This window comes from Fulvia fulva, chromosome 9 (genome assembly GCF_020509005.1).
Source record: "Fulvia fulva chromosome 9, complete sequence".
NCBI classification, from domain to species: Eukaryota; Fungi; Ascomycota; class Dothideomycetes; order Mycosphaerellales; family Mycosphaerellaceae; genus Fulvia; species Fulvia fulva.
The window spans coordinates 3340512-3362464 of record NC_063020.1 but is presented as its reverse complement, the minus strand read 5'-3'; the positions used below and the strand labels follow the sequence as shown (position 1 = coordinate 3362464).

At 54.3% G+C, this 21953-nt stretch overlaps 8 protein-coding genes across 8 annotated transcripts; 4 read left to right on the top strand and 4 right to left on the bottom strand.

Annotated features, from left to right (window-relative positions):
• Positions 1–17: 17 nt before the first annotated feature.
• Positions 18–767, bottom strand: CLAFUR5_09591 (uncharacterized protein; the record flags this gene model as incomplete). The annotated part of the gene is made up of 2 exons (XM_047908739.1): positions 18–548; positions 603–767. The coding sequence occupies 2 exons, from the start codon at positions 765–767 to the stop codon at positions 18–20; spliced, it is 696 nt and encodes a 231-aa protein (XP_047766032.1).
• Positions 768–1041: 274 nt separating this feature from the next.
• On the top strand, positions 1042–1747 carry CLAFUR5_09590 (uncharacterized protein; the record flags this gene model as incomplete). The annotated part of the gene is given in 2 exon segments (XM_047908738.1): positions 1042–1331; positions 1351–1747. 2 exon segments carry the CDS (start codon positions 1042–1044, stop codon positions 1745–1747), a joined length of 687 nt encoding a protein of 228 aa, XP_047766033.1.
• Positions 1748–2028: 281 nt separating this feature from the next.
• On the bottom strand, positions 2029–2701 carry CLAFUR5_09589 (uncharacterized protein; the record flags this gene model as incomplete). Its single annotated transcript, XM_047908737.1, has 2 exons — positions 2029–2568; positions 2621–2701. 2 exons carry the CDS (start codon positions 2699–2701, stop codon positions 2029–2031), a joined length of 621 nt encoding a protein of 206 aa, XP_047766535.1.
• Positions 2702–3133: 432 nt separating this feature from the next.
• Positions 3134–3676, bottom strand: CLAFUR5_09588 (Acyl-coenzyme A thioesterase 13; the record flags this gene model as incomplete). Its single annotated transcript, XM_047908736.1, has 2 exons — positions 3134–3604; positions 3635–3676. 2 exons carry the CDS (start codon positions 3674–3676, stop codon positions 3134–3136), a joined length of 513 nt encoding a protein of 170 aa, XP_047766534.1.
• Positions 3677–4328: 652 nt separating this feature from the next.
• Positions 4329–7922, top strand: CLAFUR5_09587 (putative phospholipase, mitochondrial; the record flags this gene model as incomplete). Its single annotated transcript, XM_047908735.1, has 5 exons — positions 4329–4584; positions 4743–5756; positions 5900–6283; positions 6437–6763; positions 6919–7922. The coding sequence occupies 5 exons, from the start codon at positions 4329–4331 to the stop codon at positions 7920–7922; spliced, it is 2985 nt and encodes a 994-aa protein (XP_047766538.1).
• Positions 7923–8642: 720 nt separating this feature from the next.
• CLAFUR5_09586 (uncharacterized protein) lies at positions 8643–9449 on the bottom strand (the record flags this gene model as incomplete). The annotated part of the gene is made up of 1 exon (XM_047908734.1): positions 8643–9449. The coding sequence occupies one exon, from the start codon at positions 9447–9449 to the stop codon at positions 8643–8645; it is 807 nt and encodes a 268-aa protein (XP_047766537.1).
• A 1024-nt stretch (positions 9450–10473) lies between these two features.
• CLAFUR5_09585 (Zn(2)-C6 fungal-type transcription factor afumD) lies at positions 10474–12500 on the top strand (the record flags this gene model as incomplete). Its single annotated transcript, XM_047908733.1, has 4 exons — positions 10474–10551; positions 10605–10635; positions 10698–11777; positions 12271–12500. The coding sequence occupies 4 exons, from the start codon at positions 10474–10476 to the stop codon at positions 12498–12500; spliced, it is 1419 nt and encodes a 472-aa protein (XP_047766424.1).
• Positions 12501–13204: 704 nt separating this feature from the next.
• Positions 13205–15372, top strand: CLAFUR5_09584 (Inner nuclear membrane protein SRC1; the record flags this gene model as incomplete). The annotated part of the gene is made up of 2 exons (XM_047908732.1): positions 13205–14664; positions 14751–15372. The coding sequence occupies 2 exons, from the start codon at positions 13205–13207 to the stop codon at positions 15370–15372; spliced, it is 2082 nt and encodes a 693-aa protein (XP_047766536.1).
• Between the last annotated feature and the right edge of the window lie 6581 nt (positions 15373–21953).

Below are 21953 nucleotides of genomic sequence, written 5' to 3'. Positions count from 1 at the left end.
CGACAGCTTCCACTTCCCTATCTCCAAAACTGCATCTGCCCATGAGAATGCTCAACCCCGAGCTTATACTCCTCCAGCATGGGCTCAATATCATCCCACGTCAGCCCCTTGGCTCGCATCAGCTTCACCATCTTGGAAGCACCCCCAGCAGCACCACTCAATACCAGGTTGACAGGACTGTTCGATGCTTTCGCGCCACACAGCTCGTGATTGTACCTGAGCTTCATCCACGCCTTGAGATTCTCCCAGTTGGCGACGCCACTCCAGGAGACCGTGTACTTGGTCTTCACGTACCAGTGTCCAGAGCTCGCGACAGGCGCTTGTGGGTAGAGGTTATGGATCACAATGCCGAATCTGTTCTCCTTCAGGTGTATGGAGGTCGCTTCGTTTCGGATCTGCCGGCAGGTGCGAAGGAGTGGTGGGAGGGTGTGGTTGGTGGCGTCGATCTTAATGCGGTTTTCCTCGAAGAGCGCGAGACGGTAGATGCGATTGCGCAGTTCCCCAGGTAGCCCCAGTAGAGTTGCTTGTGGATTGGGTACGTGGTGTTCCTGCAGACGCTTGGTTAGCGTGACGCGCTTGAAGCATGCCGGTCTCGAGCTCACCTGTTTGCTCTTCTTGTCTTGATGCATCGCACCTTCCTCCTCGATATCTTCGGATGTGCTACCAAACTTCCTCTTAAACATTATGGTGGTGGTGGTGGTGGTTATGGCGAGCAAGTGTTGAGAGGAAGTGGTGGATATTGACGATGCAGAGGTCAAGTGAGACATGTCTGTCACGAAGTAATGTCGTAATGCCGTTTCGTCGCTTCTTCACATGTTGTTCGCGCTAATGCAGGGCAAACGCCACGCGATTCTCGTCGCGACTTTTTTCACTTCTCTTCTATCCTTCGCACGCCAACTTCAAGTTCGCAGCAAGCTGGTCCGGCGCAAATAATCATTCACTTCGAAAGTTCAAGTACGACGTTTGTATCAGTCCCGCCGGACAACTGTTGCATCACCGACGTGACACCCGATCCCAGGGCCAGAAGCAGATCCCGACGGCATGCGCACTGACGGAGTAGAAAATGTCCCGCCGCCATTGATGGCGAACGAAACACCTACGGAGGCAGCATCTACACCTTTGCTCAGATCAGGAGCAGCAAAAGGTCATGGTATTGGAGTTTCAGCCCCGACAGAGGAGAACAAGCCATCGCCGCTACTTGAGCTCCCGGCAGAGCTTATGAACCGAATCTACGAGGCCACACTCATCGCGGAAGAGTCCATCTGGGTGAAAGGAAGGTACACTTCGCCAGGACTCGTTGCGGTCAACCGGCAGATTCGTCACGAAGCCAGGTCCATCTACTTGCTGTAGAACCACTTCACCGTGGTTTGCAACAACCTCGATTCAAGATGGATTTACGGCTTCGTCAGAAGCAACATTGCATCAAATGTACTTGAATGATGGCCTCGACTTGAGTGTCACCACGTTGCGGATGGACTGGAACAACCTGCGAGAGTGGCTGCAGAACTTTCATGAGCTCGGAATATTGCGCCTCCATCCCATACAGCATGCAGATGTCGACAACTCCATTGTTTTCTACTTCTTCGAAGATCCCGAAAAGGTGCGAAGGCGCAAATGGAACATTGTGGCTCGATCATTCGATCTCGTGGAAAGCATGTGTGACAAGTTGCCATGGACCGACGTGCTGGAGCTTCTCGAGACGTACAAGGTGTCGGTTGAGGGGCGGGCTGGTGCAGATTGGACGTAGAAGTGAGGGTATGGGCCGTATTGTCGGTGCAAGATGCGACTGGGCAAAGGACTGCGCGCAGTCGTAAGAAGTTGTTCGAAATCAATTTCGAATTTTCGCACTGTAGCCCAGAAGCTGAACATCTCGGCAGGCAATAGACCAAGCCAACCGCTTATTTGCTTCTGTGTGATCTCGCGATCGCTGCCATCCATCTTGCACTGGAACCGCTGACTTGAGCCGTAACGCTTCTGCGTGGCCTGTTCCCGTGCCCGGACAAGATGCGCGACTTCCAGAGTGGGTTGCTATGTCCAGGTGATTGCGCCTCCGAAAGCAACGCTCTCCTTCCACGCCTCAAGTACTTTCTCGACCTCTTCCCACTTGATCTGCGGATTCGTTCTGAGTTGACGGACGATCTTGAAAGCGCCACACAACGCCTTGATCGAGTGTGTACTATGTCCGGCGAGGAATCTGTTCGCCCTGTGGTAGTGATAGTCCTTCAGCCATCGGTAGAAGTTCTGCCAATTGAGTACATGTGTGCCAGTGCTGATTCCTGCGAAACTCACGACGTATTTTGACACTGTCGCTCGAGGATAGTCTGGCCGCATGGGCAACTTCAAGTCAACTACCCTATATCTGAAGCTATTTTCTCGGTAGAATATGTCCAGAGTCTCGTTGCGTAGTTGTCGGCAGGTTCTCAATAGGCCAGGTTGCGGTGGTACCGGGTTGGCGGCATCTATGGTGACTCGATCGGGTCCCACGATAGCGAGTCTGTAGATCTGGTTGCGAAGCTCACCCGTAAGCCCCAAGAGACTAGCCCGCGGTGGTCTGTCGTGTTTCGCCCGCTGTCTCGCGTTAGCATACATTCGTCAGCGCGTATCAGCTGTCCTCACATACCTGCTTGAGTTTCTTGGCCGGTGGTTCGCCTGTCTCGTCCTCCGAGCTGCTCGAACTCGAGTCGTGCGGGCGTTTTGACATGTTTGCGGTGATGGTGGTGATGTTGCAAAAGACGACAAGTAGCTGAGGTTTTATTGCCGATGATGTCCGGCTGAGGTTTGCTGGTACCCTGATCAATCCATGTGCTGGCAGCAAGTGAATGAGACCACCAAGCTCGAACGTAAGTACCCTGTCCTTAGTAGTCGATCGTGGCAGTGAGTCAGATCGGTTGGCAGGAATTATCGTGGCCAGGGCCTGAAGATATGCAGACGCTGTATACAGGTCACTACGTTCTATCTGTAGTCTACGTTTATTCCTGCCCGCTCAAAGCTTGCGCTCACAGGCAGGTTCTAAAGCAAGAAGACATTCGTTCTCCCCATTCCGAGTGAGCCCAGTACACTCAAAGTACATGTGTTTCGTGTCGGACGCAAAGAAGAAAGGGTGTTGTTCATGTTCCGCCTCTTGTGACCTCGCTTAAACCTTCTTTGGCTCTGAGCCCTTCACGAATTTGGTGTGCGTGCCAGTCGCCACCACCTTGCCTCTCTTTCCATCCTCAACCTTGAAGATGTTGATCTTCGTGAAGGCAAGCGAACCACCGACACGTTCGGCGATGCCTTCAATCTCGATCTCTTCGCCGGCTTTGGCGCCAGATTGGTATGTGACATGGATGTCTATGCTGACACCACTGCCTGCGCGGAGGTCGTACGAGGAAATAGCCATGCCACCCATCCAGTCTACAATTGTAGCGGTGACCGAGCCATGCAGACTCTGCTGGCTGTTAAGATGGTCTTCGCTGAGCGGAAGACGTGCTACCACATGACCTTTCGTCGCGCTGGTGATGTTGACTGGTGTGAGGAGGAATTTGTAGATTGGGCTGGTTGGGAGTTTTGTCTCTACGAGATGTTCGATGTGTTGGTGCTCTTGTGTCTTGGACATGATGGAGGTCTATATGGCCTGTCAGTATACACGCCTTACCAAATCACTGTCTGGTACCGCATGGACGCCTTGAGACAGCATTGTGATAAATCTTTGGCATGACATACCTGTGGTAGAAGAGAAGAGGAGCAGAAAGGAAGTGCCGGGTGAAGTGGCAGAAATTTGAACGGCGCCAGGAACGAAAGCTTGAATCCCTGCACGGATGACGTTCCGAGAGCAGCTCTACAACGCGTGATAACTATTCATGTGCACCTTTCACATGCTTTGATACATCGCACTTCCTTTCCTTCTTCACAACAGCTTTCACTCAAGCTCTTACAATCTCATCCCCACCTTCGAAACCAACGACATAGCTCGAGATCGACCATAGCACGAAGCGACACCAAGTTCTGATAAGCAGATCGACAAGAAGCCCGACTTCTTGTTGGAGCAAGAGTAGTCACGTTGGCACGACCTACGCGGATATCGTCGTGGACGCAGTACATCAAAAGGACGTTCCCGTGGCTTGCAGCAGAAGGCGAACAAGCTACTATCAGGCCGGTAAGCAATCATAAGATCGAGAGGACGACTTCAGCAGCATGGCAAGAACAGCGAGGCGGAGAGCAATAAGACAATTGGTGGTGCTAAGCTCTGGACTGGCCCTGGAGTCTTTGGAGGATGTCGCTGACACTGCCCGTTGTAGGCGGTCCGGCTGAGCAAGTACGAATCCGACAAATGGCAAGAGAAGAGCAGAATGGCAGGCCCAATCGACGATCATAGGTCTTACATGAGCAAATTGAATCCGTGGAGCAGGAGTCCTAGCATACCAGTGAGCAAAGGGAAAGATGGAGAGCCTCCTGTAGCACCATTCCAAGAGCAAAAAGGAGCGGATCATACCATAAGCCGCAAGCATAGGCTAAGTTTGCGGCATTACCCAAAGGACTGCCCGCGCCTACGGCCGCAGTGGTTTCATGCTGTTGATGTTCCAAAGAGGCGGCCAAATCCAGCAGGTGAGTCTACAGTAGTGTGAGACACGATCGAGTGGCTTAGCGGACCATGCAAGACTCGACACACACGTTTGGGAGCGCAGGTTTACATATCACTGCGTGTCGACTAGCAATGCCATTGGGTCAGCAAGGCTGCGCACATATTGACTGACGCTCTGCAGGTGAGACCAAAGAAGAGAAGCCGGCTGGCATACCAAAGAAGTACGTCGCATTTTCCACACGAGACTCCAAGGCGATCGAAGCTGCCTTCCAAAAGCTGTTGGAAAGTGAGGATGTCGAAGAAAAGTCGAAGCTCGAACAGCAGCGTGGGCACGGCCAACAGACGAATCATGGGGGTAAAGGTAGCGATGCGCGACATCAGCCACAACCTAAAGTCCCTGTGAACGAGGACTATCTGTTCGACGTAAACGTCGAGAATCGCGAACTTGCCCCAGCATATTGGCTCGGTCCTGTCTATGATGTTCGACGTGGCATATGGTTCTATCAGGACGGCAGCGTCCAAAGGCCCTGCGATGAGAGCTTAGCGGCACAGCTTGAAGAAGGGTACTTGAAGGTGAAGGCTTGGCGGCTGCCAACTGCTCAAGCAGCACAAGCCAAAGCACGTTCTGCTTCACAGCCACGCGCTCGGCCAGCATCCTGGGCACCGGGGCAGGATGAGAACCCACCTGCACCACAAACTGTCTCCGCAAAGCAATCAAGTGCTGACCTAAGGAAGGCTGCTGAGAAACAGGCGCAGCAGCAGACGCAGGCGCCTCAGGGTGAGGTAACCTCTCAAAGTCAGCCCGAGAACACGTATCGCTTGTTTGGTGCGCATATGAGCTCAGTCGTTACCTACCAGGATGCGACGACCGCGTGGCTGATGACCGACGACTTCTTGTCGAGACTCAGCGGGCCGCTCTACTCCCGTTTTGCCGGGGGCGGGCACTTCGCAGGAACGAAGCTGACTCGAGGGTTTGCCCTCCCCACCAAAAAGGCAGAGGATAAGGGACCGGAAAGCAAGAGCACTGCTGAAAAGCCAGCCGAAGAACAGGGAGAGGATCTCGACGAAAGCAAAGCCGAGCGGCCAAGTCTATCAGAGACCAAGCGGGAAACTCTGAAGCGCCAGATGTCCTCGCTGTTAGAAAGCGGCACGAATGAAGACAAGGAGCAGCAAGACGAAGAAGTTCGAAAACGAGGTACGTTGACTTAAGCTTCAACAAGCACTGAGCAGCTCAGTCGCTGTGGTGTGTTTTGAGATGCGTACCATCTGACTCGCAGCGCGACGTGCTGCATTAATCCCCAGGCTGCTGGAGCTATTGCTAAAAACACTGTGTTACAGACGAGCGGGAGATCGAGGACGACTATCGAGATACAGAGGAAGATGACCAAGGCCGTGACATCGAGCACCTCATGTTGGTTACACATGGCATCGGTCAGCGGCTTGGATTACGCTTGGAAAGTGTTAATTTTGTACACGACGTCAACACACTTCGAAAAACACTAAAGGCTGTATATGCCGACTCGCCGGATCTACGTGCCCTCAACGCTGAGCTGGACGACTCCGAAGCAGTGAATAGCCGCGTTCAGGTCCTCCCGATTTGCTGGCGACATCTACTGGACTTTCCCAAACAGAGTTTGCGGCACAATCGCAGAGAACACGATCTGGGGGATACTGATGTTGACGACGAAGACTATCCAAGTCTTGAAGACATCACTGTCGAAGGTACGTCGAAGGATAGGCAAGAAAGTTGAACTGTGGCTCGGACGGCAAGACGTGAATCGAAGGTTGCGCTGCACGACGCGCTGCTCTCGAGACTCGCGCTGCTGCTATGGCAACAACGCATGTTTGACCAGTATCACTAACGCTGTTCGATAGGTGTGCCTGCGGTTCGCAATCTGATCACCGACCTTGCGCTAGATATCCTCTTGTATGACTCGCCAGCATACAAGGACCACATCTCGGGTATCGTGCTGCGAGAGATCAACAGGATATATCACCTCTTCATGGACCGGAATCCAAATTTCAATGGAAAGATCAGCTTCATTGGACACTCCCTGGGGTCTGCAATAATGTTTGACATATTGTGTCGGCAGGATCAGCCAGCGAAGATCCGACGATCAGGTCAATCTATGAACCTTGACTTCCCTGTCGAGGATTTCTATGCTCTTGGCTCACCTATCGGGCTTTTCCAAATGTTGGGTGGTGTGTACATGGAGCTTCCCAGTCATCAAGCAGTGGCTCAGATTTTGGTGGAGTGTTCGAGACATGCGGTGCACGACGCGCCTCGCTCCTCCGCTCCAGCCGTAGTCTGAGCCACTGTGTCCTTTCGAGTATAGCTGACCCTGTTTTGTCTCTAGGTCGCACCATTGCAGCGAGAGCCACACCTGAAAGCCGCGCCCGTGCTGGGAGCTCTGTAGGCAGCATGGACGATCCTATGCTAGGAACACCTTCTACGAGAAAGCAGAAGGATCTACATCCTGTCCATGTCCAAGGCGAGAATCCAGTCTCGCGGCCAAAATGCGCTCAGATATTCAACATCTTCCATCCTACGGACCCGATATCGTATCGAGTCGAGCCGTTAATCTCATCTTCAATGGCCACACTAAAGCCGCAGCCGCTTCCCTACACTAAGCGCGGCATATTTGGCGCGCCTGTCGGGCAGGGTTTTACCGGAATCGGTGCACGTGTCGGCCAGAGTGTTAGCAGCATGTGGTCGAGCGTAGCATCAAGCCTACTCACCCGCGGCTTGGGATATGCCAATGAGCCCTCGAGGCTTCCAGGAGGCGGTGGCGCCAGCAGGAGCACAGCACCCTTATCTTTAGGTGGAGCCTCTTCCGCCGCTGGTACCAGTGTTGCAGGCGGAGTCGCCGGTGCAGTCGCACCGCTACCAGCAGAAGGTACGGAGATCGCCAAAGTTGGCGAAGAGAAGAGGACCAACATGGCCGCCGATGCTCAAGTCGCAAGCGAGAAGAGACTGCACCCACCGACCCTCATTGATAATGAAATCGAGACTCTTTCTGGTGATTTTGAGAAGAGGAGACAGTCTTTCCAGAGCGATGCGGAGACTCGAGATCTTGGTGGGACTGTCAGAGGCACAGAAGAGTGGCTTGAAGCTGAGAAGCGTGGGAAGATGCTCAGGAAGGAAGAAGAGAAGGTGCGAATGTTGAACAGCAACGGCCGTGTCGACTATGCAATTCAGGAAGGCGCCTTCGACATCAACCTGATCGCCGCCATCGCGAGTCACCTTTCGTACTGGAGCGATGAAGATGTCAGCCACTTCATGATATCACAATTGCTGAGTCGACATCGCATTGTGAGACCTAGAGCGGAGTCTGGCGGCAAGACGAACATCAAACAATAACGCGCGTCTCTGCTGACGAGGCAGACTTCCGCGTGAAATGAACAACATACCTCTTTGAGACTACCCTGCGCTCGAGTCATGGTTCCTCAGGAAGCAGATCATCGGGCTTCGTGGTCATAATTGTTGAGATATGTACGAGTGGTATATTGACTGGATTAGGCAAGTCAACGCTAAGCAACGCTGACTGGATCGTGAATACACCTTGCCTGAAACGCACTCCCAAAGAGGACAGCTTGGCTGGATGAGTGCAATCGCTCATCTCAACAAACGAACGACGAAGGGCTGACCCTGCACGAACTGCCCGCCGGCCATATTGATGTTCTTGCTTGACACCCGCCGCGACTGGGAGCTTGGCTGTACAAATGGCCACCGCAAACCCCACCAACATTAGCCTGGACGGCGCAGTCGCGCTGATAAAGGACTCGACTTGGATGAAGGTGCTGGATCACTAATAAGATGTGTACTTCAAGCATCCTCATCTCGGGCCTCGAACTCCATGGCCAGACATTACGGCCGAAGTGGTATAAAGGAGGCGCATCTAGTGCTGCAGCACGCGGCCATGCAAAAAATCTGTATCTGAGCAAGGTGCTTGCATAACTGTGCAAGCACGTGTAAATGAACGAGACACCTCGGTACAGTGTTGTGATCTGCAACGCCATCTCCCGGCCCGAAACGTATGGCTGCTGTCAGCAAAGCTTCTTGAACCGCCTTGTGATCATTTCAAGGCATCGAAAGCCGCCCGTTTCCGATCCAACCGTTCCATACCACTCCAGCTTCTCGCGCGACGTCCTCTGCAGTTCTGCCTTGCCCATCACGCAGACTGCGAATGTCAACCTTGCCGTCCTGCTCCTCGCGCATGACTCCCAAAGTCGCTGCCTCCTGGAAAACAAGCGCAGGAAACTCCTTCTCGGGGTACTCGCTGGCCAGAAGTAGTAAAAGCCAAGCAACTTCTCGATGACCATTCGCTACTGCGGCATGGAGACCTGATTGCATGTCGCCTATAGAGTCCTGATAGCGGAGCACTTCGTCTGCGGACTTGTCCGGTTCATCGTCATCCTCCTCGGCACCCTCTGAGCACGTCTTGAGCAGTTCAGCAATCGCGCGGTGGTCGCCTTCTCTGCAGAATTCCAGAAATGCGCGGCATTTCCTCTCCTCGGGGTAAGCGCGCAAGTAGGCCTCTTCTTGCAGTAGTGGGAAAATGTCGATTTGGTGCTGTAGGCCGCCTTCATTGTTCATGTCAACCAGGATCCGTGGGTTGGCAGCCGCTGCAGACGCCGATCCTGCGGCTGGACTTGAAGTAATGCCGCGTGCGCATGTCGGACACTTGTCTAGCTCGTATGCTTCTAGAAGGCATTCCCAGTGGAAGTGATCGCCGCATGACAGGTGCACGTCGTCGGGAACTGTCTGAGATGATGGCCCGCCACCCATCTGCACGTCTTCGCCATCTTGTTGCTGGTCGTAGTCTTCGTCGTCTAGCTCAATCTCCACTTCGAGCGGCTTGGAGCATTTTGCGCAGGTGAATGACATGGTGAGTGAGTTGAGCGTCTGATACACCTATAGAATCGAGACCATTAAAGTGCAAGACTAGAACTAGCTTTCTGTTATGCAGGCTTGTCAGCTGTGTGCCCAGATTCGCTGGTTAAAGTGACGTTTGCTAAAGGATTTCAGCCGAGCGGTGCGAGCCTTCGAAGAAGAGCCTCTTTGGCAAAAGATGTGGTCACAGAACCAGCCAATACCACAGTCCTCACCAAACAAGCAGTGCGACACACACGACATACGAACCGCCCCCAAAGCCGCATGAAGCTGCAGACCGGTGACAGCTCCCTCTAGCCTTGCGTCGCTTGCGATACATCTTCAATAGAAGCTTATCATCGTGGTCTGTCAGCAACACTCAACTTGACTAGCTAGCCGTTTTAATAGCCGTTTGATCTGTCCAAAACCTCTCGGCTATCGTTGCACAGCTTCAGTAGTAGTGCAGCAGCGTTGTGCGAACGCTTCTGCTTGAAGCCATTGCGTAGACAGTCGCACGGCTTCGTCTACCTCGTGCGTGGCTTGTGTGGCGTCTCTATCACTGTTGTCAACATTCACTTACCGTCACTACTGCCGCATGTACATGTAGGCCATACAAATAAAACGCAGGAACGACAATGATGCTGGCGGTGCTTTCCCGCTAACCAGGTTATCGCCTCGGCTTGCCCTTGCCGCCTGACTGGGACCCCGGCAGAGGATGGATCCGTGAGCCACAACTCTATACACAACAGTGGTCGCTTGCATTTGTGAGCGAAGTCCTTAGGTCCGCTATGTTTGCGCTTTCTGACGAGTCACCACTAGTCTTGCACCGACCAGGGCTGATGCGGAGGCCGCAGATTGTCTGCTTTGCTGCGGTCGTGGTGGAGATGCTTGTTGGCTAGCTGGCATATCCTCCTTCTGCACAATCTTCTTTTCCTTTCAAGATCATGGGAGCGGCAGAAATCGTGGTTCAGATGACCTTGTGCGGTATCGAAGACTTTCTTCCGTGAGCATGCCAGGAGGACTGTGGTAGTTTGCCATCATGCCAGAGAACAGGGAGAGAAAGTCACACATCAAGAGCAGGCTGGGCTGTTCTCAATGCAAAGCACGAAGAGTGAAGGTTGGTCGGGTTCCAGCAAATGAAGATGGGAAGATACTGACTAGCATATGCAGTGCGATGAGATTCGACCGCAATGTGGGAACTGTGAGTATATGATCCTCTTCGTAAAAGGCTCGTACATGTACTGGCACTGACTTGATTCGCAGGCAGACGACGACAGGAATCATGCTCGTATAAGAACCCGAACCCTCTCTCAACCGCGTCACCGGACGCGAGTGGCTCAGAACAAATCAACGACCACCAGGCCAGCGCACAACTCCACTTAAAGCAATTGGCATTGATGCACCATTATGCAACCTCAACCTACAAGACGATTGCTATGCGGACGCAGGATCCAGCTGTCTACCAACTGGAGCTGCCAAGGCTTGCGTGCCAGCATAGCTACCTGCTCGATGCTATGTTCTCGCTGACGTCCTGTCATCTTGCGTATGAGAGACCTGCCGAAGCAGCGGAATATGTCGCCGATGCCGTTCGCTACCAAGCCCGCGCGCTAGAGACGTACCGTCACAAGCTGGAGACGCTGTCGCCGGAAGACTGTCAGGGAGTATTTCATGCCTCCGCCCTGTTCGGAGTGCTAGCATTGGCGTTTCGCAGTGTTGATCCAGAAAGTACGAGAGCCATTCGACCGACAGAGACCATGACCCAGCTAGCACGACTATGGCGCGGGACTGCCTTGGTCCTCAGAGCGTCTCAGCAGTTACTCCCGCCGGAGACTTACAACACATCATTCCAGATGCCTATATGGGATATGCGGAGTGGTAGCAACGATACATCCTGCCAAGCACAAATATATCTCGATATGCTTCGCTCACGAGCAAGGGCCGGAGACCTGGTACGGCCGAGTATTCCGGAGGAGACATCGGAGGATCCAATCAACCACTGTGAGGTCTACCTTGAAGCGATCGATTTGCTGCAAGAGTTGTTCCAAGCCAATCGACTTGAGCACTCCCGGATCGTCGCTTGGACGATCATGGTACCGGCACAGTACATGGAGCTATTGACACAGGGACAGCCCATCGCACTCGCCATCGCCCTTGTATACAGTGTTGTCATGGAAGAAATGGAGAACTTCTGGTGGGCACGTCCATTCCGACATCAGCTGGTCGATCAACTTGTGCCAGTCGTTTCGATCTGCGATCCTCAACTAGCAGAAATGGCCAATTGGGTGGTAGGCTGGACCAAGCGTCTCAATGAGCTGGTACCGCCCGCACAAGAATATGATACCGGTATAGACGATATTGCTGCTTGGTCAGAGAGGCAGCGATCACGGCAGGAGACGTCATCGGCGGGCAGCGAGATGGCAGGACAATTCGATGCAGCGATGGATATGAGGTTGGACAAAGTCATTGGTGAGTAATCATTTCCACAGCATCGACCGAAGCATCACCACCAAGCACCAAGCACCAGGCAACAATCCCTCGAGCAAGACTGAGACTAGTAGGCAGGTTGAATGTCGCTCGTGGGCACGATCCTGCTCTTGGCCTCGAGGACGACCCCTTGACTACGGTGCAAGCTGTTCGGCAAGGCTCCAATCTCATCATTGGATGAGGGGCAACGCCACACTGGAGCTGCGAGTGCATCATGCACGATGTTTGCCCGATGCGCTTGGTCTTGTGCATGTCCTGGGCCTTGAGCGTCGGCCGAAGCCACTCCTCAGCGCTATATTATCTAGCACTCACGTCAGCTCGAGAGAGAAAAGCAAGACTAATTGCGCCGCAGTGCCATTGAACGACATCGGGGTTGATGTACCATCATTGCGGCTTTGTCGCCAAGAGCAAGGGGCGGTGACACAACTGGAACATCTCGGCCTTGACAAGAGTATGGCAACGTTGAGAGCCGTCAAGGCTGGCGTACTGCTGCAACTCGACGCCGCGGTCGAGCATATGGACTGCTATTCGCCTCCGAACAGCGAGGAGAGGGAGTGCTCACTAAGTGACTTGAAGACATAGCTCGAGGCAGTACGTCCATGCCAAGCTGCCAGCGGGAGGGCTGATGTGTGCTAACGGGTGCAGCGTGTATGACAACATCCAGGAGCTGGCCTGATCTACAAGAGGTCAACGATTGGGTGGGAGGGACAGCACTGTCGCCGCTGCAGAACGAGGGGGCTCGATCGATTGTGTAAATCAGTACAAGCCAGTACGCGATGGTCAGATTGAGACATGAACGAGTGGTGAGCATACGAGGACGGTGCTCGTGAAAGATGCCTTTGAAGTGGTATGGCGGGATGGACGAGATGCGGTCCGCACATTGCATGGACGACAGTACGATGGTCAGCGAAGATGATGTTCAAAGAGTGTATGGATAAACGACAGAGAAGATGGAGCAGTCAGAAAATAGTTTCACGTGCATGGCTTTCACACAGAAGGTCAAAGTGCAACAAGCCTTCAAGTGAAGGCAGAAAATCTGAGGCAGCAAGAAGCTATGACCTCATTGCGACCACGGCAGCCTGGAGCTAGCGGTTTCAGCCGCATGACAACAGCCGTGGTGGTTGACATGGGTCTTGAACTTTCCTCACTTCTAACAAACACTTGGTCTTTGCGTGCTGCAACCACTTCCATCTCCATCTGTGCGGAACGTTTACAACATTGTGGATACATCATACAGGTCGCGCGACTGCTACACCGATCCGGCGCACCCTCCACACGAGATCATCATGGACGACCAAGCATATCTGGAGCCAGACTTCGATCCGAACACCTTGACAGTACCGCGACTGCGATCAATTCTGGTGGCGCATAATGTCAACTACCCATCATCGGCGAAGAAGAGTCAACTGGTCGAGCTGTTCACCGAGAATGTCGCTGCTCAGGCGCGGAAGCTGCGAAATGCAAACGCCCGCGTGAAGCGCACTAGCATGGGCATCGAAGACATCACTACAGGACGTAGAGGCACTGGCCAGGGCGATTCAGATGAGGACATTCCACCCACTCCGGCCACAGGACGCAGTACGCGACGTACCACCAGAGCGCGAACAGAAGAGGCGATCGAGGTCGAGCCAACACATCGAGCTACTAGGCATAGCACTGCGCCACCGGAAGGCATCACTCCCCGCACATCGCGCAGCGTTTCTAGCAAGCACAGGCGCACGGTGGAGCCAGTCGAGGAGGAACCTGAAGAGGAGCCGGCGCAGAAGAGACAGTCGCGAACACCAAGGCCTGCCGCAGTTACACCCGTCGTCAAGCGCGAACGTGCCGATGGCAGCAGTCCTTTCTCCAGCGACAATGTTTTCCAGTCGGGCGGCGGGATGGGCTACACTCCGAGCGCACAGCTTCGCGCAACAGAAACAGATCGCAGACGGACCACCCTCGGCAGCACAGCAACAGCGCGAGATCTGGAGCGCCGAAATCGTGAACTACGAAGACGGACAGAGGGAGTCAGTGCGGTCAAGAGGGAGCAGCTTGACGACACGATCGTGCCAACGCGCAGGACTTTTGAGCTGCCTGTCTCGAAGGTCAAACAAGAGGAAGAGATCGAGCCAAGTGAGGAATTTACAGCAGAGGAGCAACTCGATCTCGTACAAGCGCAACAGTCTGGTGAACTTGTTCCGGCTAGGCGCCGAACAAAGCGACCAGGCTCGAGCGTCAAGTATGGTGTTGGGTCCGTGTTGTCTGTGCTGTCACTTGCAGTCGCAGGACTGTGGCGGCAAGAAAAGCTCCAGGTTGGATACTGTGGTGTTGGCTCGCCATCCGTCGAGATTGGTGGAGTGGACATTCCTCCTTGGTTGGAGCCGATCCGCCCACAATGCGAGCCCTGCCCAGCTCACGCTTACTGCCAGGAGCTCCTGCAAGCCGAGTGTGAGAATGGCTTCGTGCTTACCCAACACCCACTTTCACTAAACGGACTCGTCCCGATCCCACCAACCTGTGAGCCCGACAGCGTCCGCGCCAGGAAGGTCAAGTCAGTCAAGCAGCGTGCTGTCGAAGCGCTGAGGACACAGAACGCGAAGTACGAATGTGGTGAAGCGCCAGCTCCGGAGATCAAGGAGACTGCGCTCAAGGCAGAAATCTCAACCAAGCGCCGCAAGGGCATGAGCAATGAAGAGTTCGAAGACCTGTGGCAATCAGCAATTGGCGAGATCGTCAACGCAGACGAAATCACCAGCAACTCAGACGGGTAAGTTCGACGAAACACAACCACCGCGACAGACGTCTTGCTTCAATCGCGACATCCGCTTACACAAACTGACAGATACATTCTAGACAAGGAAACGCCCAGCTCCGGTCATTCAGCCTCGCCGCACTCCCCCTCTCCTGCGCCGTCCGACGATCCCTCCGCGAGACTCTTAGACACTATTTTTGGCAACTTGTAGCCGTCCTCTTCGTCCTCTCCTCCGGCGCGTACGGCAGGAAGCGTATCACGAGTGGGAACGAGACGGAATCGAAGGCGAAGCAGCTTGCTAGCTTGGCGCTGGAGAAGTTATCGATGCAGGCTAGTCTGCATGCGCAAGATCCCGATGTATACACAGAGAACTATATCAGCGTCGCGCAGCTGAGAGACGATGTCCTGCGGGATGAGTTCAGCGCAAGCCGACGGACGAAGTTGTGGGAGAAAGTCCAGAAGAAGGTAGAAGGGAACGCGAATGTTCGACCGATGGTGAGGGAGGGCAGATCAGGCGATGTCGGACGCGTCTGGGAGTGGGTCGGCGCCGTGGGATATCTCGAGAGCCCCGAGGGCGGGCACAGTCGCAGAAAGAGCGATCGCGTCAGCTTTGCGCCGGTGGACATGATTGAGGGTGGAGACGTCACCGACAGCTCGTTGATGAGGAGCGAGAGCAAGCCGAAGATCTCGAAGTGGGAAGAGGGACGGGGGACGTACTACTGAAGAAGAAAGACAACATGAGGGAAGCGCGGCGTTAGTGGTGGGATCTCGTATGGGAGGTGATCTGACGAGGCCGGCATGGATGGGATTGGACGTACTTCGACGAAGCCACAGCACGAAGGGTGCTTTATTCTGGAGCGACGTTTGCTGTACGATTAGAGCGACGAGCTTGAGTTGCTGTACGATACGGCGCGAACAATGCATGCTATGACATCTTGGCTCGGACTCTTCCGCTTCCCCATCAACCATTGCCCTTTCGGTCAAGGACATGATCCAGTCTTCAGGGGTTACAAGGTATATATCTGTGCTAACTGCTAACCTGAGCCCACGGGAGCAACCCAGTCTGGCTTCACGGCCATGCTCAACATCGCTTGGAGCGCTCGCAGAGTCTTAACGGAACCTCGAGATCTGGATTGACAAGTCCAATTACTCATCAAGGATGTCGCGAGGTCCTGGCGGTTGTACAGGGCTGGTGCGTTTTCTTTTTGCTCTGGTGAAGACTTCGGCATCGTGAAGGGACCGTTCTTATCATGCTGTAGGTCCTTCAAGGTAAGTCTCCCCTCTTGGGGCGTACGCAACTTTCTCTGGGTCACAAGTCCTGCTGATGTACACATAAGCATCGTGATCTCCTCCATTCGACGATGACATCTGGCTGAGCGGTAAGGTATCGAGGCTGACAATGCGATAGAAGGACCGGTGCCGATCGATGATGTCTTCCGCACAGCTATGTCATTGAGCTGTCTTCTGTCACTCTCTTCCAGCCAACTGCTGTGCTGGCACTGCTGGGTGTGTTTGTTCGTTTAGCTGGTGTTCTTTGACGTTTTCGAGCCTTCTGGAATCGACACGAAGTGCATATATGCTGGGTATCACGAATGGAGACACACTGCATCACTGCTACCCGTGGAAGAGAGCGGGGACACAGCCACCGGCGATAATACGATGGACCATGAGTGAAGACATGCAACGAGATGACACACATGAAGAGAAGTTCATGAGTCCGTCGTCGTTGTCCCATATGTTCTGCTAGCACACTACCTCAACACTAGATGACTAAGACGATGGCCCCGACATGGCCATGTCCATCGATGCGAAGGCCTCGTGATGAGAGGGCAAATGCCTATATCCTATGCTTAAGATCGGAGATTTTCGACAACCAACTTGGTCCAATGGTAGAGCTGAAAGCCTTCGAGACACTCAGCTGTAAAACAATGTTGCGGTGTCTGTACTGGATAGCACTTGGGTGCTACGCAGTCAGGCATTCCGCTCCAGGTTGTGCCGTCTGACCAAAATGTGTTCTTCGCTTTTTGTTGTAAATGGTCTTTTGTAACGACGCTCGTTGGACGAAAACGAGCATTGAGAGAGGGTGCTCATCTGACCTGTATGCTCTATTTTGCCTTGCGATCGGCTTTCCTGGAGCGCACATGTAAAGCATATGGGCAAGGACGTGGAGGGCTCTGGAAGTTCAAGTTGTTAGACAAGCTTTGTCATGGATGCGATGAGCTCTGCCTGTAGACAGTCCTCAGGCATGCGTCGCTCAGAGGCTGCGAGGAAGTCCAGACTGAGTAATCCTGCCCTTTACTCTCGCCGTCGCAGCAGCACCCAGCACATCAATAGACGACTATCACCGTCAGCACACTCAAGGCTGGAGCTGTTGCATCAACAAAGGCACGACCGCATCGTGCATCTTCACAAAGCCCAAGACGACCCGACCGATGACGCGCGAGTATCCCACCCTGCACCTCTCGCGACATCTGGCATCGTTTGGAATCGCCGCCCTCAAGGTCAGGAGCAACCGCACACTCTCCTGCATCAGTTCACGCATCGCAAGCGTTTCACCAACGCACCAGCATCAACGGCGCGAAGTTCGCATCAACCTCAACCTCCCCTAAGCCTTGCCGGTAGTGCTTTGGGCTTTCATGCATACCACAACCGAGACAAAACAGTTTGGCGTCTGCACATTGCAGATCAGATCAGTGCTGATATGTCGCGGATGTGGAAACTGCTATCGCGAAAAAACTTCTCCTGCATAGGTCTGCATCGACCGGCTTCACTCAGCAGAACGCTATTCGAGGCGTTATGACATCGTAGTCTTCCGACAAATGAATGCGTAGATGCAACGACGGCTTGAGTGAAAAAGTGGCATGCAGTCGAAGTGCCCGAGCTAAGACAGATCAGCGAGCGAGCGAGCGTCGTTGACAATTCATGCAGGAACCTGCGCCGGCTTCATGCAAGCTGCATGCACGACTACGGCGCCATTTTTTCTGCTGCTGCTGCGATCTCCAGGAGTGCAGAACATCAAACATGTCTGCGTTTGGATAATGGTACGTATAGCCGTCGCTGCGCCGTGCCTTCTAGTCTGCTGCGCCCAAGGCTAGGGCTAATGCGACTTGCGATGCACCCCTTGAGCTCGCAATGGACTTCCACCTCTGGCTTGCAGACTCATGCGAAGACTCGATGGAGCACGCTGCGATGCTGGCCGATGCGAACAAATGATCGCAGGCTGCGAGCGAGGCGTTGCCGAGAATGTGAACGGGGTAGGAAGAGTCAGAGGTGCGACTTTCAATGTCTCGAAGAAGAAAATAGCATTTCTGCATTCGGTGCTTGCGCCAAATCAGGTGGAGACAGTGTAAAAGAGAAGTAGAAGCCGTCTAACACAAACCTTACTCACCGCAAAAGCTGCTGCATGGAAGCAATCCTATAGGACTACCCTTCCAAAAGGTAGGTGAGTTTCATCTGACGTGATAGTCTGTCAAACATCAGATGGTCGAATGTCCGTGTGAAGCCCGGTCCGTGTAAAGCCTGGGAATAGATGATCGAAGATGGTGGCTTCCAAATACACAGTGTCGAGTGAAGAAGGCTGCCACGTCCATGCCTGCACCGGGCACAAAATTTCGTCGATCGAGCTCCTTCGAGACCATGAACTGGTGTTCGATCGGACTTTGCTGCGCTCTGAGCGTTGTGATGTGCTCTCAGGTCGGGATTTTGAGTCGAATATCCAAGCCTTAATCGACGTGATCCGAGATACGAAGACACAATGTCACTATTACGAGTCAGCAGCATGTATTCTTAGGATCGTTGTATGAGGAAGTGACGTGGATAACGAGCCAGTGCGGTGTAGGAGTGACGATGGCGCTTGTCGCGTGATGCGAGAAATAGAAGCCGTTGAGAAATGAATCACGAGGTGAATGATTCGCGATCTCGCTCTTTCCAATAGTCATGACTACTGCAGACAGATCTGCTGGCCGTCCGCCGAGGTCCATTACAGCGGCGGTCTTGTGTTTGCTAAGTCCAGCTGTTTGATCGCCCAGCTGGTGAGGCTGAAACAATGCATAGAAGAGTCAGCAAGCTATAAGTTAGACCAAGGCTTACACCTTACCTTCAAGGCCGCCGGGAGTGTTCACGACAACGAATGCTTAGCCATTTGGAATCTTCGCAGGTCTCCATACCGACCCATACTGTGGCGGACACGAGACGCCATCGCACGTGTTGACGCCCAAGGAGACGGTAGGACCTTGAGTCAGTGTTGCGTGGTTTCAGAGGCACTCGCTCCAGCAGGCGGGATCGACCGAGGATTGTGACATGCCATGAGAAAACCAAGCTCCAAAGTATAGCGATCCTTTTACTTACACCGGCACATGGTGGTGATGGATGGAAAGGCCACACTGGCGACCTTGTAGCCCAAGGGGTTAACAGTGGCTTTATGGCAGCGGATGCCAGAGAGGAAGTCTGGTAACTCAGCACACCGCCCATTGATGTTCTGCTTCGCCATCGACAGCACACATCTATTGTGAACGAATACTGCGAGCACAAAGCGGCTTTCCAGATGTTCAGATCCCTTGCCCGGGGCGAGTCAGTCGCGCTCAGCTATCGGGTCGCCGATCGGGTGACAAGAGTTGCAAGAGGGTCGCACAGTCAGGATAGGCCTGCTTTCATTCGGGTGTTCGAGTCAGGTTTCGATGTTCACAATCCCTCGTCGCAATCGTCCAGATGAGTCTGAAAAGGACCACCATCGTTGTGAGCACAAGAGGAGTGGTGTCCAGCAGCCCTATTAAATGGTCAAGGTCCCTGGCAGCGTTGATGCGCCGGCAGAAGGCGCGATGCAGAGACCGGCCGTACATGATACCTCTGCCCTGTGCGTATGCAGGTGTGTGCTGCCGTGATATGGCGCCGCCGCGCGGCGGACGCACCCTTCCTGACCAGCAAGCACGATCATCCCACCTGTGCGCTGTCCTCCCGGTGGAGATCTGGGGATCTGGGTCAGGCAGACGTGGTCGGTGGAGGGTGGTGAGGTCAGATGGCGAGAACAATGGCATGGGACGTCTCAGATGTCCGTGGCAGACTGACACTGCGCAGCGCTCCTGCCGCGTCGCTGCAAGACATGTGCGTTGTACAGGTGTCGCACGCTCATCTGGACAGAGAGCCTGAGGAAGGTGCTCGTTTGCAAAGACGGCCAATCATTGCACGCTCTTCACCGCTATTTTTCAAACCCGCCGCGCGGGCAGGGCAGTCGCTGTCGATCGGCTCTGACAATGCCGGCTCTGTGGCTCCTCGTGCGCACCAGCAGACTTTCTGCCACGGGCACGATTATCGAAGCGACGCTGTGCAACAGTGTTTCACCTTTTTGAGCTGACCGATTCTGGCAATAGCGCACACCTATAGGAAGTCATGGGCCTGTATCCTGAGCTGTTTGTGCAACTCTGCATTCACTGTGGCGTAATTAAGGTTGGCTAGCACGGCTAGACCTACCCGCACTGTTGACGTGGCTCCAATCCAAGAGCTGGCGCCCGCTGCCTCTCACTTTTGTTGAGCGTGGTTCGCTGGGGGCTTGATATTGCTTTTCGGGTTCTGTGCTGGTGAATCCCCGCCGAAGCCTCTCAGCTCCACTCGCACTCCTGTGCGCTGGCTCAACTCGCAGGCATCTTTGCAAGTGGATGGGGGTGTTGAGGCACGAGCTGGGTCTTGCTCGTGATGTTCGTGGGCGCGTTGCCATCGAGCTGCCCCATGCGTTACAGTCTAGAGCATGCATGTGATACGGCATTAGCTCCCGCGCTCTCCCCAACGGGATCCGCTCTACGTCCCGCACTTGCATCAGCCAGAGCGTTCGGATACCAGGCGGAGAACAATCGTGCATGAGATCTGTGTTGTGTGCATTTCATGCTGCTTTGCACGTTGTATACGCCCTCGAAGAACATTGCAATCGCGAAAGTCTCGCGGGCGCCGAGGGCGATGATCGTCACTTTGTGCCCTGTCATGAAGGAGCTGCTAAAGCCCACTCCTTCGGATCATGAGTCCTTTCCGGACACATCTCCAGCAGCCAGCGGTCACTGACTGGGATGCCGGGGTGAGTCGAGGCGAAGATGACGGACAGATAGCGCCTTTCTGTCTGCGAGGCGGTCCGATGCCAGGATGCGTTGCACCAATCGCACGGGCACCGTGTTGCTCGAGGCGCGGCTCACACTTTTCTTACCAGCCGCCAACCATTGTCGAGGTTGACTCGAGATGAAGAGGCGCTCGCAAGGTGATGGACAGCAGGGTGAAGCGTGGACGCTGTTGCTGTCAGCGAAACACGCTCGCGTTGGGCGATGAGCGATCAACGCCCGTGCTCCAATGGCCGAGCGTTTCGTCCACAGCTCTGGCGCCGGCTAAGCGCAGAGGGCAGGGTGCGAGTGATGTGCAGGACCTGTGACAATTCCGATCTCACTGCAAGTCAAATAGGTAGATTCAGGACGTACATGGCATTGCACACGGGGTCGAGATACATGGACGCTGTGACGGTGTCGTGCGGCGTGCATCGAAATAGTCAATAGTCCTCACCGGGTACTATTGAAGTGGGAGGCGGAGCAAGCTTCGGAGCCGACAGGAAGACGAGAACACTTTCGCCCGCACGGCTCGCTGCTCATATTGTCGACCCCCACAGTGTTTGAGCACTATACCGCATCAGTCGCAAGCACTATCCAACCCACTAGGCTTCCTTCGATAGCAGCACCGCTTGCGATATCATTGTTCCGCTGTGGCTGTCGCGCGACCAACGCCGATCGCTACGCCAAAACGTCTGGCTCGGAGACATCGGTTAGAACTCCTCGCGAACAGAACCGGACGTGTTGCGCCAGAGTCAGCGCGTCAGGTCAGTGTTGTGTTTGAGACTCGGGGGGTTATCAGAGGCAGCAGCCGCGCCTTGCATATTCTGCTGCCATTGTTACTATCCACCCCAAACAGAACCCACCCGCCGCCAACAGCCAGAGGTGCAGCGCTGCATACGCAAGACATCTGTCGCTGTAACGAGCCGAGCATCGCGTCGGTTGCACCAGCGCATCCACCACCACGAGATCTGCCACAGCCACGCCCACGCTCCGACTTTGGGGGTCAACCAGCTCTCGTCTCTTGCGCGAACCACACAACCATCGCCATCGATACCACGTCCCATCATCAGCAGCAGCAGCAGCCAGCTCCAGCATCATACAGAGCCCTGCTGCCCTGCCGCCGCAGGAGCGGAGCGACGATCAGCTGCATTCCAGCCGGCGAACCTGGCCAGCCACACTGCGTTGCCAGTTCCCCACCCGCGGCTGCTGCAAATCCCTGCTCGG